Raw genomic sequence first — 18,435 nt, forward strand, 5'->3', positions numbered from 1 at the left:
ACGTGGTTGAATAAATACAATAGTTACTACAATTATCGACGAAAATACGACCTAATGTCACGCCTATCTACACAATTGCCATCATCATCGAACTCAAAACCGTCAAAGTCAATGTCACTATCGTCTCCTTCATCATCGAAAATGAGACCAGCAGCTTCGGCTTCAAGGTCACTATCGTCCACGGCAGGGATGTCTTCAGAAATGAAATTATCTTCTGACCCGTCAAGTTCGTTGCTGATGCCTGTTGTCAAAAATGAGCGTTTGACAATATCGGCTGTCACTCGGGCCCACGCTCTGCTAACCCAGTTGATCAGGTGTTGTCGCGTTGGTTGCCTAAGGTTGCCTTTGTCGGTCAACGTCGCCGTCTGCATGTAGTTGATCCACTCCGAGCGAAGGTGATCCTTGAAAGGTTTATTCACGCTGACGTCCATGGGTTGGATGATTGATGTGCATCCGGCCGGAACGTAGATGACGTCAGTGTTTCCTTCCTCGCTCCTCTCCCGTACGGCGGCAGTCATATGTTGTCTCGCCCGGTCCAACACCAAAAGTTGCCGTTCGTTGTCAGCGTTGTTACTTGCCCATATAGATGACAACCACTCTGTCATCTTCTGCCCTGTCATCCAACCGTTTTCTGTGGCCCGAACACGCACGTTATTCGGCACAACCAGATGCTGCCGAACTCTTGGGCCTAACTCACCGTTCTTCTCCCTGTAACACGGAAATGAAAGAGAAATAAAACATTACTAAGAAATATTTACATGCTACTTAGTCTGAAGTTCCATGTTTGAATGTTAGCATTGTACTCCAAGATCCCGCCGGGCAAAATACCACCATTTTGCGTAAAAGATGAGAATCGTACGTACTAAGTTTAACTTACTTGAAAATAATTAGAGCTGGATCTTTTTCGCCATTTGCTCTGGCACTTAATGCCACTGTGAAGCCCTTCTTCCTTGCGCCAGTCGAAGCGATCCGAATTGACCTCTCCCCTCGTACGTTGTTCGTGGATGACGGACATGAGTCGAATCGGACCATAGTTTCATCCATGTTGCCTATATACTGTAACGGATATAGGTGCTGTCGTCGGAGTTCCTGGACGTCACTTCGGAAGGCCTGCAGTTGATCGGAATAATCTTCTGGTATCTTTTGCGAATCGTTCGTACCTACAAAAATTCAAACAGTGTTCGTGGTTTCATTAATTGACTTCAGACGAATATTATAAAAAAAGCTAGTTCTGCTTGTGTTTTTTTACGCGGAGTCAAATTTTCTCTATATGTATATTTGTTTGATTTAGGCTTTAGAACTTTCTGGTGTTCATGGCGTACAGACATGCGTTGTCTTGCAGCGCCTCGTACTTGCACTGAAACCAGTCAATAAAGTTCACGTTAAAGTTCAACCAGGTTTACGTCTTCCCTCTCTATCCATCTCACGAACCTAATCACCCACAATATTGTTTCCACTCTAAAAACAGTGTAAACGGTAGTTACGTACCTTTGCGGATGCCAACATGGAAACGCTTTTTCCATCGCCGAAGCCAACCGTCAGATGCCTTGAAGTTGATACAAAGTTGCCGAGCACGTTCTGATGCATGAGCTTTCAGCATTGAGTTTGTGACAACCCTGCCTTCCACTCTTTCTTCATTGAGGAATTCGAAAACATCATTGTCGACATCGTCACTAATTGGTGCCCTGCCACAGTGAAGCTTTCTGCGTTTGCGATCATTGCCTACACGGAATTGAGTAAACTGTTCTTTTGATCTTTTCCAAACACGAAGTTGCTTTCGGTTGATCTTAAACTGACGTGAGGCTACATGCATGCTGAGCCCCTTCTCTTCGATGGCGTTCAAAATTTGTAGTTTCTGCTCGATCGTGTAGCTATGTCGTACAGTGGCCATGGCAAATAAAATTTGATCGGAATTCTGGAGTTGACTTACGTGTGATGAGTTTGGATACGGCTTGAATGGCAAATCTATACGATTTTGGTCAGCCTTTGCATGGACACGTTTTTTATCTCCATTTAGCGAACGCAGGAGAAGAAATTGATAGTAAATGAATTTGAAATGATTTCACACTTATACACGTTTTCGATTACGTTCACTTTCAAGAAAAAGAGTAATGTCTTGTCGATGTACGTAAATGCCTTGTCAATGTCAGTAAATGGCAGCAACCGCGCCATTGGCAAAGTTGTTCTGCCTTGTCGCGATGTATTGTTTCGCTTGGCAATGTTGTTTCTGCCTTGTTGCAATGTATTGTTTGGCAATAGTATGTCAATGAAAGGCGTGAAGTGCTCTCAAAGGTGCCGACTGAACTGGCGAGCTGCAAAGTGTCAATCATAAACGCATTTATACGTGTTAGCTGCATACATGCCGGTCATTATCTCAGATGGTAAACGTCAATCAAATATTTGAAACACTTCAGAGGCAGCGATGAAAATGACTTTCTCCACCCACGCTGCATGGCTAGAATCCCCAAACCGTCTATAAATACAGAAGCAAACCGCAGTTTTTTATTGACTAGCTCAAGTTCGCGTGATCAACATGGTTAAGAAGAAAGTCATCATACGAGGAATTCTCGCCGTTGGCATGCCACATTATCGATGTTCTGAGCTTGAAGTTGGCACTCCGTATGAGCTACGTCGTGATGCGGCTAATGTCCATGACCGTAATGCTGTTTCCATAACAAGAGACGGTCGTAAATTCGCCAGCTTGAAGAGAGACGCCGCCCGCTTGATGTCCAAATTAATGGATCGACAACTTTCCGTAAACAAAAAGTATTACTTGAAAGCAAAAAAAAAATCTTTCATGCACTCCCCCGAATAGGCATCGCCCAAGTCTGCCACATCGGTTTTCTGGTTGATGATGCAGTAGTGCCTATGTTGGAAAAGCTGTGCGGGGGCACACCATTTACTCTACACGTTCAGTAGAGCATGCATGCCTGCCGGCAAACATACCAAACGGCCCTTTTCAGGGCCACAACATCCTCAAAAAAGAGAGTTACCGTATTCAAACATTCATCATACAATTTTTATTTTCATCACATTATCATCTTCTAAACACATACACACAAGTATGTCGTAGGTAATATCACATGTCAGTGCGTTATGGAAAGCTGACACCATGGACAAATAAGCCGTTCATCTATCGCCCTATTTGCACGTGATCATCGGCACAGCTTGCCGTCAATCTGTTCAGTTCCTAGCCCTTTTCGAAGTTTTGACGTAGGACAATGTTTGTCTAATAATGCACGACAAGTACGTCTTTTACATCAAAGTGACATATATTCCCGCACAAAGTATCAATATAGCCGCCCTCCAATCATTCTTCACGCATCAATGCACACAACGTCGTGGTGGAATGTTCTATTAGGTTGAGGGGGAGGGGTAAAAGCGTAGTTTTGCTATTGAAGACATTCAAATGTAATTTCTCATACTTTTTTCAAAATAAAAGCAGTACACTTAATTGTCATCATGGATTGATAGATTTCTGCACAATGAAGGTGACGTACACTCACTTTTCTTTCACTATATTCATGTCATATGAGTCAGCTACACTCCTTCCACAAAATAGTCTCTCCATACCTACCGAGTGGGTTGCACAGCAGCCCACATTTACTGGTTCACTTCTGAACGGGAGTCAGTGCGAATACGGTCCCCTTCCTTCATGCTTCAGCAAAGACTTTGCCTCTCAAGCCATCAACCATATTGCCGGTATAGTGCAAATTCTTTATTTGAGCTAAACTAGGGTAGGGGCTTATACACGGATGTAAAGAACTTTTTAAAATCCCCAAAAAGTCCAGGGGGGGCTTATACACGAGCAGGGGCTTATACTCGGACGAGTACGGTATAGTATTTTGGTGTTGAAATCACACATCATGTGGCAGTTGATCAGGAAATAAAGACATAGATTATGTATGGTTTATGAAACAATTGCATATTTCTGACATACACTGGTGACTTTTCCTCTTTCCTCTCTTCTTTTATCTCTGTCTTCACTGGCTCTGATTTTTGGACGTCGGCATCTTGTAAATCTTCAAAATCATCATCATCATCACCAAGGTTGTCTAGGTCAATCCCATGATCCATTGCTGTTCAGAAAGGAAACGAGTGGTAGACTGAATTATTTGAAGCCTTGTTGGGTTATGTAATTTGACAAAGACAAATGTACCAGTACTAGTATTTGACCCTGGCATTGGATCCAACCTTCACCAAAACATAAGAATTTCATTATTTAAAAAAAAGACAAAAATGCCAGTTTTTGACTTCATACTTAAAAGTGTTTGGCTGTTTTGTTCATAATTTTTGAGATGTACAAAGTAAACTCTTTCTGCACGTACATTTTAACAGCGCAAGATTGTGGATGTGCATCACACACACTTTGAGCTTCTGAAACCTACCACAGAGCTACAATTATTAGCACAATCATCAACAATCTCCTAATTTCAGAGGGAGGCTGATATTTTTGTTATAAGAGCAGATAACATTGCAGAAGATGTCTACCTGCGTCATCTTCCATTTCCATGGTAACCTCCTCTGGCTCCCGTTTTATCCTCTTTGCCGGTGGTTCACTCTGGACTGGTTTGACATCGATGTCATCTTCTTCTTGGCTTAATTTGGTTTTAGGCTTGACAGCTGGGGCTGTGTACACTGGACTTGCAGCTTGATGTAACATGGGTGGTTTTCCCGGCATTGGCCTGTACCTCATGGAAAACGGGTTACTTGAACCTGGTGGCGGTACTCTCATAGGTGGCGGAGGGCTGTAAAAACCAGCATTGATGACACATTTGAAATGTAATGGTGTGAAATATCAACAGTGCGGAACAGTAAACCAAGGCTTGCCAAAATCAAAACTTTCGCACTTTGATATTTCAGTTAAAGTTACCTTGCTACCATTTCAAAACAAACAGAAATTCAAAGTGGTTATTTCCTTCCACAAAAATGCTACCACCAGGGGATGTTAAGTTCAGATGCACTGGGAGATGTCTTCTACACTCCAAGTTTGATTATGTACCATATATCAATGTTGACATGTCTCAATAAATTCTGACATCCATCTGTGCTCTGAACCTGTCATATTTTTTCAATTTTTTTTCACTAGAAAGCAGCTAGTTAGTGCTTGATTTATTAAGATCATGCAGTCAAAATACTTTGTTCAGTGTTCACATGGAAATTTCACTTCATCACCATTACATATACATTTTCATTCCAAATATGTCAAACATTATAATTTAATATTTCTGATCATGTAACATCACACCACTTACCCTCCTGGCCTGAATTTTGGCTTCATAAGAACAGGTTTTGGCATTGGGACAGGCTGGATAGAAAAAATAAAGATACACTGAATATTAGTGAGATATTCACAAGAATGGTAAAACTACATTTTTATAGAAACTGGATTATCTGCTGAATTGAACTTGAATGTTTTCCTTTGTTCATTGTGAATCACAGACAACTTACAGGTCACCCATGACAGGGTTGGAATAATGACCAAAATTCACAAGCTTGAAGACAGCCATGAGCCACACGTAATTATTTCTTACCTCGTTTTTCATTTCATTGAGAATATCACCCAGTAACTCATCATCGGCCAGGCTGACATCTTTTTCTGATTTCTTCTTTTTACTGGCGCCAGCCAAGAACATAGATTTTATGTTATTGGGCTTTACACTGATCGGTTTCTTCACATTCTGTTTGAAAAAAATAGCATGGGATAAAAAAATAGGTTTACAGTACTTGAGTTGGACTACCTGGGCAAACATTGAATTTCAGTCTTACTGATAAAAACTTGAGGCATTCCAATCCTAAACAGGGAATCTTCCTCAGGGTTAGTTTGGAAGAGATAAAAAGGTCACAATTCAGACGGTGAGTCTGGATAGAATGATTTGAGTTTTTACATCAAACTGTGAAATTTATAATTGTTTCTTTCATCAATCCAACCTCAAGATTTGTATTTGTAACCTCTGGCACACACAGTCAGTGAAGTTGAGCAGATCGTATTTAAACCAACAGATAACAGACTATCTCACAGCCCCTGGTTCTCTACTCAGCTTCTAATCTCTGCCCGAAACTGAAGGTCAGGTTCAAGGCAAGTGCATATGCCAGCTCATTGAGCTGGGCTACTCTAAGTTGATATTGTCAAGGTTATGACAGGACCTCATTGAGTAGTCAACTATTGGCTTAATGAGAGTCTAGGTTTGCACTCATAGGGCTATAGGATGATGTAACAGAATTAAAAAACTTTTAAAACTTGTATTTCTGTGATTTTATCCCTGTGTGCTTTTGTCTACTGAGTTTACTGCGTGCTGCCTTGATTTTAACGCATTTTTAAAATGCCATATTCTGTGAAACATATGTATGTCACCTCTGCAATGCTAATTGCCAACATGGGGATCATATAGATTGATTGATATGATGTATCAAAAAATGTTTCAAATTGGTAGTAGATTATCTGAGATAAGCTGCCAGAAATTCACAAAGGGCGTATTTATCCTATGTGCATGAACTATTTATGGTGATAGAGAGTCTACACAAAGTAGTGAAAAGCCAGTTCTGTATACTGCATCAGGCTCAAAATGAACAATGTGAGGTTATGTCAAGCTGGGGCATCTTATGCATAGATCTTAAGCAATTAACCAACCACAAAATAATACAGATGCACATGATTTTAAATCACAAAAATATCCAGAATGTCCAAGTCAGGGAAAAAGGAATAGGTCATAAGTCATGTTTTGTAACTGAAATATATTTGGATCTCGCCAATCTTACTGGCTTGCATGAAATTGATTTCCTTTAAAAACCATTGGCTTTGAATTTGCAATATATCGTTTTAATTGAAATTATTGGATGAAATAATCAGGTATCTTGTATATAAATGAATGAATATTGCATAGAATAAAAATATTATTTTACTTGAAAAAATTAAAAAAATTAGTACTTACAGGTCTATTGGTCCGTTTGTCTTTATTTCTACCTTTCTGAGCTAAAAAACAAAGCAAATGATGTTTTAGGTGAAAACTATTAGTACCTTGATAATAAGTGTTGTAAAAAAATGTTGAACACTGATAAAGCCAGAATATGATTTGTTTTCATGAAACAAGCTTAAGATTTTTATTTGCTGAAGATTTAACACTTTGAGTGCTGTAATTGTTCCCACCTAAATTTTAGCGATCAGAAACATTTTTACAAATTTTTATGAATTTTTCTGTAATTTTTTGACAATTTTGGACCAAATGCACATCACATTTCATTGGCTACAGTTTGTTATCAAAATTTAGACAAAAATCTGAAAAAAATTGACGGGAGTATATTTTGGAAAGGAGACAAATGACTTCCGTGCTCAAAGGGTTAATACAATAAACTTTGACAGTGAAATGAGTCTCACACTGACAATGGAACATATTAATAACAGCAGTAATCTGTGGATAAAGTATGAATAGAATTGTAAAGTGATGTGAAGTGTCAATTTCATCACTTACTGAGACAAGTTAAACCTTTAAATCATTTCATTTTTTGGCGTGGCTATAAGAATATAATTCAGAAATACAGAATTTTCATTATTACTTTTGATCGCTTTCTTATTATAAAATTGTCGTTCTAAAAATTATATTGTTATTTTCAACTATTTGAAATATTTACCATCTTTGGAAGCCGCCGTATCTTCGGTGAGTTCCTCATCAAATATTTCACGTCCGTCTTCAACGTAACCACTGCCATCTTGAATTGAAATGAACAGAATTCTCAATACGTGTCATTGTGTGAATTACTGTATGAGTTTTAGAATTTACGATGTGAAACAAAACTGGTCGCATCATAAATTCTCATGATGTCTACCGAGTATGATAATTATTGGCATTTAAGAATGCTAAATGTTTGATGTAAGCTATCAAATACTCAATAAAAATTCATACAAAAGTTTCTTTGTGGTGGACAATCCTCTGCCAAGAGCCAAGAAATTCCATTTCTAAATCAAATGTGGAATAAATTTTGCAATGCCATTGTTACACTCAATATAGAAAGCTGGTGTGCAGTTGACTTGTGGTGCTTTTTGCTGTGTAATGAGCTGCATCACAGCATTTATTTAGATACCCTTGTCCAAAAGATGATCACCTTATGTATCCTTGAAAGACAATACAACTGAGGAAGTATGCACTTTGATATTGAAAGACTTAAACTTTCCTCATTGAAACTTCAAACCATTCTCTTTAACCCTTTGAGTGCCAAAGTCAATTTTTATTGCCTTTATAAAATAAAGCCCAGTCAATTTTTTTCAAATTTTTGTCAAAAGTTTGATGAAGAACTGTAGGCAATCAAATGTTAGGTTCATTTGGTCCAAAATTATCAAATATTGCAGAAAGATTCATAAAAATTTGCAAAATTTTGCTCTTAAATTTTGATGGGAAAAAATACAGCACTCAAAGGGTCAAACCATTCTACCCTAAACAGTCACTGTACAAAAATTTCTGGATGCGGGCACACTGATTATTTGTGAAATCTATGAGATGAGAAACATTGAACTGACCATCATCCACGATCCAATCATCATCTTGTCTGTCTCTCACAACTGTTGAGTATGTATCTTCATCTACGATGTCATAGACAGAATTCAGTTCATCCACCTACAAGACAGAAATAGATAAATTTAGAACTGTCAGCATGAGTGGTCCTGGTGTAAGCTGGCTGAACATGTTGACCTGTTCATCTCTAATGTCCCATAAAGTGGTCCACAATCACCATTGAGAACAATGAGTTTGGGTTAAACTATTGTGGTAAAAAGGTGAAGCAGGATACAAACATCCCACAACCATGGATGAGACACATAGCCACTGCTTCTGATGATTAGACCATATTCCTTCCATACGTCAACAACCTTGTGAATGCAGCTAGAAAGACAGTGACATGAAATCTTCTTAACTCTTTGAGTGCTGTAATTTTTTCCCTCCAAAATTTTAGCGCAAAATTTAATAAATTTTTATGAATTTTTCTGTAATTGTTTTATAATTTTGGGCAAAGTGGCCATCACATTTCATTGGCTACATTTTTAGTCCCCACGGACACCGTCCGGGGGGACTTATAGGTTTGGTCATGTCCGTGCGTGTGTGCGTCCGTGCGTGCGTGCGTGCGTGTGTGCGTCCGTGCGTGCGTGCGTCCGTTCACGCAGATATCTCAGAGATGCAAGAAGCGATTTCATTCAGACTTGGTACAAGGATTACTTCATATGTCATACAGATGCACGTCGATTTGTTTTGTGATACGATCCAATATGGCCGCCAGGCGGCCATTTTATTACGATTTTTTCATGTACAGAGCCATAACTCAGACATGTTTCAACCGATTTTATTCAAAGTTGGTACAAGGACACTGACCAATGTCATAGATATGCATGTCATTTTGTTTTGTGATACGATCCAATATGGCCACCAGGCGGCCATTTTATTACGATTTTTTCATGTACAGAGCCAGATCTCAGACATGTTGCAACCGATTTTATTCAAAGTTGGTACAAGGACATTGACCAATGTCATAGATATGCACGTCATTTTGTTTTGTGATACGATCCAATATGGCCGCCAGGCGGCCATTTTATTACGATTTTTTCATGTACAGAGCCATAACTCAGACATGTTTCAACCGATTTTATTCAAAGTTGGTACAAGGACATTGACCAATGTCATAGATATGCACATCAATTTGTTTTGTGATACAATCCAATATGGCCGCCAGGCGGCCATTTTATTACGATTTTTTCATGTACAGAGCCATAACTCAGACATGTTGCAACCGATTTTATCAAACGTCGGTACAAGGACATTGACCAATGTCATAGATATGCGTGTCGATTTGTTTTGTGATACGATCCAATATGGCCGCCAGGCGGCCATTTTATTACAATATTTTCATATACAGTGCCATAACTCAGACATGTTTTAACCGATTTTATTCAAAGTTGGTACAAGGACATTGACCAATGTCATAGATATATATGTCAATTTGTTTTGTGATACAATCCAATATGGCTGCTGTGTGGCCATTTTATTACGATTTTTTCATATGCAGAGGCATAACTCAGGCATATCTCAACCGATTTTATTCAAAGTTGGTACAAGGACATTGACCTATGTCTTACATATGTACGTCAATTTGTTATGTGATACGATCCAATATGGCCGCTAGGCAGCCATTTTATTACGATATTTTCATGTACAGAGCCATAACTCAGACATGTTTCAACCGATTTTATTCAAAGTTGGTACAAGGACATTGACCAATGTCATAGATATGCACATCAATTTGTTTTGTGATACAATCCAATATGGCCGCCAGGCGGCCATTTTATTACGATTTTTTCATGTACAGAGCCATAACTCAGACATGTTGCAACAGATTTATCAAACGTTGGTACAAGGACATTGACCAATGTCATAGATATGCGTGTCGATTTGTTTTGTGATACGATCCAATATGGCCGCCAGGCGGCCATTTTATTACAATATTTTCATATACAGTGCCATAACTCAGACATGTTTTAACCGATTTTATTCAAAGTTGGTACAAGGACATTGACCAATGTCATAGATATATATGTCAATTTGTTTTGTGATACAATCCAATATGGCTGCTGTATGGCCATTTTATTACGATTTTTTCATATGCAGAGGCATAACTCAGGCATATCTCAACCGATTTTATTCAAAGTTGGTACAAGGACATTGACCTATGTCTTACATATGTACGTCAATTTGTTATGTGATACGATTTAATATGGCCGCTAGGCAGCCATTTTATTACGATATTTTCATGTACAGAGCAATAACTCAGACATGTTTCAATGGATTTTATTCAAAGTTGGTACAAGGAGATTGACTAATGTCATACATATGCATGTCAATTTGTTATGTGATACGATCCAATATGGCTGCCTTGCGGCCATTTTATTTTACGATTTTTTCCTGTCGAGGGCCATAATACTCTAAAGCATATCTTAACCGATTTTATTCAAAGTTGGTACAAGGACATTAACCTGTCATACATATGTATGTCAATTTGTTTCTTGATATGATCCAATATGGCTGCATGGCAGCCATTTTGTTACAATTTTTTCGTGTCCTTAGCCAAAACTTGGGCATGTCTCAATTAATGAAGAGGACTCTATCCTCCTAGGACATGTAATCAAAGTACCCATTAACAAGTGGGGACTGTGTCATCAACGATGACTTGTTTTATCAATATTTTGGCAAAAATCTGAAAAAATACTGCAATGATATGGTGTCGCTCACATTTGATCAGAATTGGTAGTATGGGTACCAAAGATCAACAATAAATGTTGTTTTCATCTGTTCAGTGCAGGAAAATTCTACATTGATGTTATGACAATGATTTCTGCACAGTACAACCAGAAAAACAACAAGAAATATTTAAACCAGAAAAACAAGAATGACAAAAGTAAATAAGGTCTGAAACTTTAGGTACTGGAGGTCAACTTTAGATACATGCATAGCAGAAACAGCTAGTCCCTCTTAGTTTGCGCAGGTCTGTTAATATGTAACAGTTCATAAACAATGACAGGAAATGACTCAAGGTCAGTGGAGTAGCCTGTTTCAGTCATTGGCATGCCACCACTCCTGCACATTTGCAGGATTTCCCTTTTTCTTACCTCATTTGCACATTTTTGACACTGACATGTCAATTTGAACAACATCACATCTCAACCCCTGCATCTACCTGTACACCAAATACTGAAGTGGTAGCTTTGGCGGTATGGGAGCTTTTGCGTATGACGGACATACATCTGCACATACAATGTACATACCCACATACATACATACAGACACCACTGACTCACCATATAAGCTTTTTTTGGTATTTATATACATACCAAATATGAGCTAAAAAACTGACTGGGGAATATTTTATACTTTATAGGGGTGAAAAAAATTGACTGGCGCTCAAAGGGTTAATTCCAGAAGTATACTGGTTGTATTATCTTGTGAAATAAGAGTGAAAATCTTACTGCTTACACACTGCAACACCCAAATTTTACAATGGAAATTATGACAAAACAAATTTTAAACTTTTGTCAATCACCAATGTATCTTGGATACAGTGTTTACACTCCATTGGTTGCATGGGTCCCATACAACTTTTGAGTGTAGTTCCAATGACCCCTTCCTCTTTAACAAATACGCTACAATGTGGCATCAATTCTTCAATGTGAATGTGCTCAGGTCATCGCCACAGAACCGCTGCTAGCCTCCCCATAGACTTTTTGAGAAGTTTACTACGACACCGATTGGTGTCACTGATTTAGCTTGCAAAAAAATGAAATATATTAGTTCTGAATAAATAAACTTGAATCATCTTTATCATTGACTATCTAAGACTCATTCTCTACCCCTGCTAACTACCTCAACGATAAGAACATGTATTTTCATTCATTTTCCCATGAGCCGTTGACCGGTTCTGCGACCTTTGCCTGCTTGTGCGCAATATGCACTAAATATGTTGGAGGTTAAAAGTTCAAATTTTAGCAGAAACTTTCGATGGCTCTCGGATAAATGGTTGAAAATAAATGTTAATATTGCAGTGTTTCTGTTGACGCAAAATCCTGTGTATTTTACGCAAAATTGTTCGGAAATACGCAAAATAAATCATGACTGCATAAACTAATACGCATTGAGAAATGCCGCCCCATGACACGACGCACTTGGCACGCACTACATTGCCTGAACGTGGTTCAATGCAGGACAAAAATAGAACATATGCACCTGCGTGCAAGTGACATTTATCATGATATTGCTACATTTTAGACTTTAGCAGACCGCAGCACTTTATGCAACATTGTATTTCATCATCACAAAACGTCATGTCAATCAGTTCTGTACAGACAATGGCATTACAGATGCAAAAAAATTCGAGAATCGATCGAGTCTTCGTTGTTGGTAACACCAAATACAGTTAATGGTCATTACGTCGCATGTTATTTGGAAAGTGTTTACGGGTGACCACTCAGACTCTGTCGGGTTGCATTCTTGAGAGGTCCCGCTGGACTTTGAATAGTATCTGCTTTTTGTTGGCCCTTTGAAAACACTAATCTCGTAGTCAGAAGGTACTTTCTTTGAACATGAACTCATTGAGCTGCTCAACGATCATATACGGGACATGCATCACGGCATGGCAAACGTTCAGCTACACCTTGAAGCCCCCCAGTTTGTTGTTTTTTGTTAATAGAGCATGCGCATTACAGGAAACCCCCAAGTTCTACAGAAAAGACTGCCCAACTCACTTCAGATACTGATTCCTACCGTACACATTTTGAATACATTTTACGCAAATATAAACTCAGTTGCGTAAAATCGTACACAATTTTTGAAATTGTAACGGAAACGCTGATATTGTCTAGGTAGTAGCCAGGAGTAGAGAATGAGTGGTAGATAGTCAATAATACATTGGGTACAAGTTTTGAAGTTTCTTACCCAGTATAATATACAAGTTTTTTTCTTACCCAGTATAATATAGTTAAAACTATTTACTTATAAAATAAGAGTACCTATCATTGCCTCTTAGTAAGCAAACCTTGTTACTATTAATTAATATTTATAAACCTGTGATGGGTCAGAATAAAGATAAACATTTTGCGTGCACTTACTTCATATTTTATTTTTTCTCCTGCTTTTGCCTTTTTTAACCTTTCCAAAGCAGCAAGTCTCCCTGTTTTGTCAGTACGAGTTCGCCTTGTCCGACGAGCGGCTAATGAATCACTGGCACCTGCATAATGTACATTGATGAAGAAAGAAGCCCAACAAAAATATGAAATAAAAAAGGTAAACAAAGAGGACATATAATAATGTACACAAACGGGAATAAGTGATCGTAATCTGTGACAAATCATGGCCAGCCTCTGACACTCTTGATAACAAAGAAACGTATGGTTAAGTTTGTTGAGACTGTTGACAGTCGTTTACACCATTTTCGTCACTGCAGAAGCACTTGACACGGCTGAGTCTGAGGGTCGATTTCTTGGCACAAGCCTTCAGCATTTGCCGTCATGCCTGCAGCATTCTCAAATCGTACCTTCGGCACTACGCTGGCAGTCCCGGGCCCACCACAACCCCAAACCCGTATGTGTGAGAGACTATAACAACAATAGAAAAGAAAAGGCACCAGGGACTGTCGACAGTCTAAGTTTGTTTGCGCAACGAGGCCCTGACAAGAGGTGGGGCTTCGACAAATTGTACCAAGAAGAAAGCAGCTCTCTCAGGCATTGGTTTGGTTTGATAAATTTCTTGAATCATACATAGCGGACCATTTTTACATGCGCAAGGCTCTTTTATAACCCTCGTACGCGATGCTGGCACTCATAGGAAAAGCTGGGTACCCAGGGTTGTTCCGCAATATTTCAAAACACCCCTTACTGATATCTGGTATTTTCGACAAAAAGACACCCATATTGTGAGAAAATTTGGAGAAATATGCATCTGAAAAAACTACCAACTTATTAAATGTAAGGGATTCATATCAGTAAGTGAGATAATTGCAAATACCACCATACAGCCATGTCAATGTTATATATAGACCAATAACATTGTCTCTACACATCAATGCAGTCTTTGTTGTTGTCTAACAGCTGACCACCACTTATACAGTCTGAAGCAAAAGGACAACTTTTAGGAAAAAAGTATACATGATAACGCCTTATTAAATAGTCTCATTTTCAGCTCAGTGCTGAAATGCTTGTACGTCTGGGAAAATTATTTAACAGATTTTAAAGTGGTATTCTAACCCATTGATGAATGGATAAACTTTTCCAAAAAGTGCCACTTTTTCGTGTTTTCACAGGCCAAGAGATGATGAACAAAAATCTCCAGCTTTTCTATTATTTTGGAAACATGCTTGGGTATCCATTTTCCATGAGAGTACCACCATCAGGTTTATGACCCCTTTGTAACGAGCAAATCCAAATACGAATCCATTTGCTGGCTGATGTGGTGAGTCGATCATGAATGTCACTAAGTTACAGAGTGTCTGTGTCAGCAACGCAGCATGCCAGTGCGCATGTCTGCACCAAATTGAAAATAGGAAATAGACTGTACATTTCCTATTTTCACTTTACATCGGGCTGACGAATGAACAAGACATCACGTTAGCCGCAATCTGCTATCCGGTTTTACCATTATGCTTATTTCGAAATCATACGCTGATATTGAAAATAGGAAATAGAAATATGAGTATGTTTTAATATTCAATAGATTTTAGCCTACAAGAAAAATCAACAAAAAATCTATTTTCAAATTCCATTTTGGAAATCTCGTTGCGGTAAATAGGCTGACCTTGATTTGTCACGGATTGATCGTAGACCTTAAAAAAGAGTACCTGTGCTAATTATAACTGCAACGGGGAAACAATTTTTGCGGAATGAATGAACCGAAGCATGGATGTAAAAATAGAAGGCAATATGCTGCGACTGTCAAAGTTCGTGATCAAGAAGAACAAAATCATCTTGGTCAGTCGGGCTGACCTTGCCAGACGTTATAAATGGCGAATTAAAAACACCAAGGTAGTCTTACATGGGTTGTTCATAGTTTCAAAGTTACACGTTTCCATAATAAACGTTTGAACTTACCTTGATCAGTTTGTTGGTCGCAATCATCTGGTGTAGGCGCCATACTCAAAACTTAAAAATGGCGCGAGATACTCCGAAAATAAACGAAAGACTTCGGTTATAATCGGACCTGGGCGCAACCACTTTCAATACAAAACAGCGACGAGGGCACATTGTCAAAGGTTAACGAGTACGAGAAGTTCAACTTACCGTAAAATATCGAAAGAAATATTTCGGTGATCTAGTAAAAAACTATGGATATTGACACATTATTTTTAATAAACTAACTATTGCGTCTTGATACGACACAATGAAAAAAATGTTGCATGATATGCTCCAAGCCTTTGGGATCTGGATATTGCGACAGGACATTGACATACCCAGGCCGATCGATTAGATTATTCCTGGGTTCAAAGGTTAGATTTTTACTCGTAGGTACGTGTCCCATCCGTGACGATAATAGCTTTTCGTCGTCAGCTGCAAGCTGGCTTATGGCTCTTTTGTGAAGGACCGTGGACCCAGCAAGATTTCCCTATCCAGAGTAATTATTGCTAAGGTGGGCGTAACATTTCGTAATGTTTCGATCAACTTCATGAAGTGTTTGGTCAACTATTGAGATTTTTTCCTCGTTATATTGCCATTCCCAATGTGAGCGGCGCATGTACATGCCACAACTTTCGTCAATGTCAATAGAACAGTAGCATCGTAGTTGTTGTGTGAAGGATAGCAGTCGTCTGTAGGTGATGATACACTGTCGTATTGTTATTTCTTGCAAATGGCGAGCTGATCGATTATATGCCTGCGATTCAATACAGTAAATCATGTTACTGTAAACTTCCCCCTGTCTAACGGTGACCGAGACGACAGGAAAACAACCCAGGATTACAATCGATATTTTCATTTTTGCTGTAAACAACATACGACAATAATGAAACGTAATGTTTTTTAGTAATGCACTGTCAGTCAACAATGTTCAGAACACTAGCCTTGGCCACTCAGCACACTTGTGCGTGCATACTCAAAGCTAACTACAAATGTGACATTATATTTCCGCAAAGTACACGTTTCACTAGTTCAGTTCAGTTTAGCTCTGGCAAGCACTATCTCTGATCATGGAGCTACCAAAAGATTGCTGATGATTCGTAGATACCATGGAGGTAGAGCATACCAATGAAATACTAAATCGTGCCAACTTAAATGTGCTGCTATTGGTTTTGATACTCACAATTTACATGGCATACAGACTGGAATAATTTATGATTAATCTGTTACCAGATTGCAATAAAAGTGACAAATTATATTGATACCTGCATATGTTTGTTATTATTTGTTACTGTAACATGTAAGTTGTTCTACAAACAATTGAGTTTTACTATGCTTGCACAAGTGCCGCTATACAGTTATATGTAAAAATAGCGTTGTAAGCCTGGTTACTGCAGGACAGTCAAAATGAAACCAAAAATCAAACATGAATCGAAAAGTTTTGTTGTGAATTCAAAGGTATAAATATTGACAGAGGAGCGGTTCTTATGAGGAAAGAATGTAAATTAGTCAAATAAAAATTAATAAATTGCCAAGTACAGATTCTCATGAAAATTTTGTAACTGATTTAGTTCAAGTAAACATGCTTAATATTAAAAAATGTATTGAGTAAGGGGGTCACAAGTTTTAATCTTTCTCTTCAGCAGTCAGCCTAGCCAAAACTGAAATCAGCTGATCCAGCAGACCATTGTGTAAAGCATTATATTGAAGCCAGACAAAGCAAAAACTTTGAGTCATCGTCAGGTTAGGAACTAAGGTCCTTTCTGTGGTAAATATCACTATTAGTGTAATCACAGTTTCTCCAAAATTTTGTGGGGAGGGACTGTGGTATACTTTTTGGCAAGTAGTCACAGCTTAAGTAAATGTAACTGTGATAGTTTTCTAGTAATTTTGTTCCATGTGTCAACAACAGTGTCCTGGTCCACTTCGATAGGCCTACAGTATTTTGCAATATCCAGTATTTGGTTCGTCAGTGTGGTCTGTTGGTGTGTGAGGTGCATTAATGTTGTTAATTGATTGAATTCAAGTCTGGACCTACATATTTGATTATCAACACTTTACAAAACAAGACTCATGATCTAGTCAATATTGACAAGCCGAGTTCTTAGTATTTCTACATACTAGGGAAAGTAGACCTGGAATCTCTTACTGACAAACGCAACAAAAACCTGAAAAAAAAATAACAAAACCACAGTGCTAGGCCTTTAATTGATCTTTTATACCTGACACTCAAGATTACATTTAATTATTTTTTATTAGTAAACAGAAATACACATCAAATACTCTCACTCCCTGTGATATTAAAATGCAAAGAAAGTCATTATTACAGAACGCACACTTGTTCACTGCCATCATAGTTTTCCAAGACCATGAGGTCACAATCCTTTGAAGAATATGTTTGAATTCAACTCCAGACATGCATATAGCCAGTGACAGAACATGTATGTACTAAACCTTTGCTGCTTTTGACCTTGATTCATATTCATATTCGTATTGTCATGAAATATGAATTCTGTTTCTCTTTGAGAAGATACAGCTTAGATACAGCTTTCTATTCTAGCATGATTATATAGATTTAAAGTCTTTCAGTACTGATTAATTTTAATTATTAACTGATTGAAATGGCTATATGTGTAGTATTCCCATAAGCAGATTAAGAAAAAATCTTACAAAGAAATGTGTAATTGTTTTGACTTTTAACTTTCTGCAGTGACTTTTGATGAAAACTTCAATTCCATTAGTTGAGCTTTCCATTACACAATAGATTATATTATGATGTGATTTCATAGATGACCTCATGTGAT

At 38.2% G+C, this 18,435-nt stretch overlaps 2 protein-coding genes across 2 annotated transcripts in view; one reads left to right on the forward strand and one right to left on the reverse strand.

Moving 5' to 3' along the window:
- Positions 1-15,741, reverse strand: part of LOC139119242 (DNA polymerase alpha catalytic subunit-like) — a 46,635-nt gene extending 30,894 nt beyond the window's left edge. The window contains exons 1-9 of the mRNA XM_070682936.1: positions 15,611-15,741; positions 13,637-13,755; positions 8,513-8,609; positions 7,630-7,707; positions 6,933-6,973; positions 5,535-5,681; positions 5,256-5,308; positions 4,492-4,748; positions 3,941-4,079 (exon numbers count right to left, since the gene is read on the reverse strand). Of these exons, the coding sequence (XP_070539037.1) occupies positions 3,941-4,079; positions 4,492-4,748; positions 5,256-5,308; positions 5,535-5,681; positions 6,933-6,973; positions 7,630-7,707; positions 8,513-8,609; positions 13,637-13,755; positions 15,611-15,653 (974 nt within the window). The 5' untranslated portion in view covers positions 15,654-15,741. The remainder of the gene's footprint in view (positions 1-3,940; positions 4,080-4,491; positions 4,749-5,255; positions 5,309-5,534; positions 5,682-6,932; positions 6,974-7,629; positions 7,708-8,512; positions 8,610-13,636; positions 13,756-15,610) is intronic.
- A 256-nt stretch (positions 15,742-15,997) lies between these two features.
- LOC139119244 (choline-phosphate cytidylyltransferase A-like) overlaps positions 15,998-18,435 on the forward strand; it is a 28,020-nt gene continuing 25,582 nt past the window's right edge. The window contains exon 1 of the mRNA XM_070682939.1: positions 15,998-16,145. The gene's annotated coding sequence lies outside the window, so the exon portion shown is untranslated. The remainder of the gene's footprint in view (positions 16,146-18,435) is intronic.

The sequence above is a fragment of the Ptychodera flava genome, chromosome 19 (assembly GCF_041260155.1).
Source record: "Ptychodera flava strain L36383 chromosome 19, AS_Pfla_20210202, whole genome shotgun sequence".
NCBI lineage: Eukaryota > Metazoa > Hemichordata > Enteropneusta > Ptychoderidae > Ptychodera > Ptychodera flava.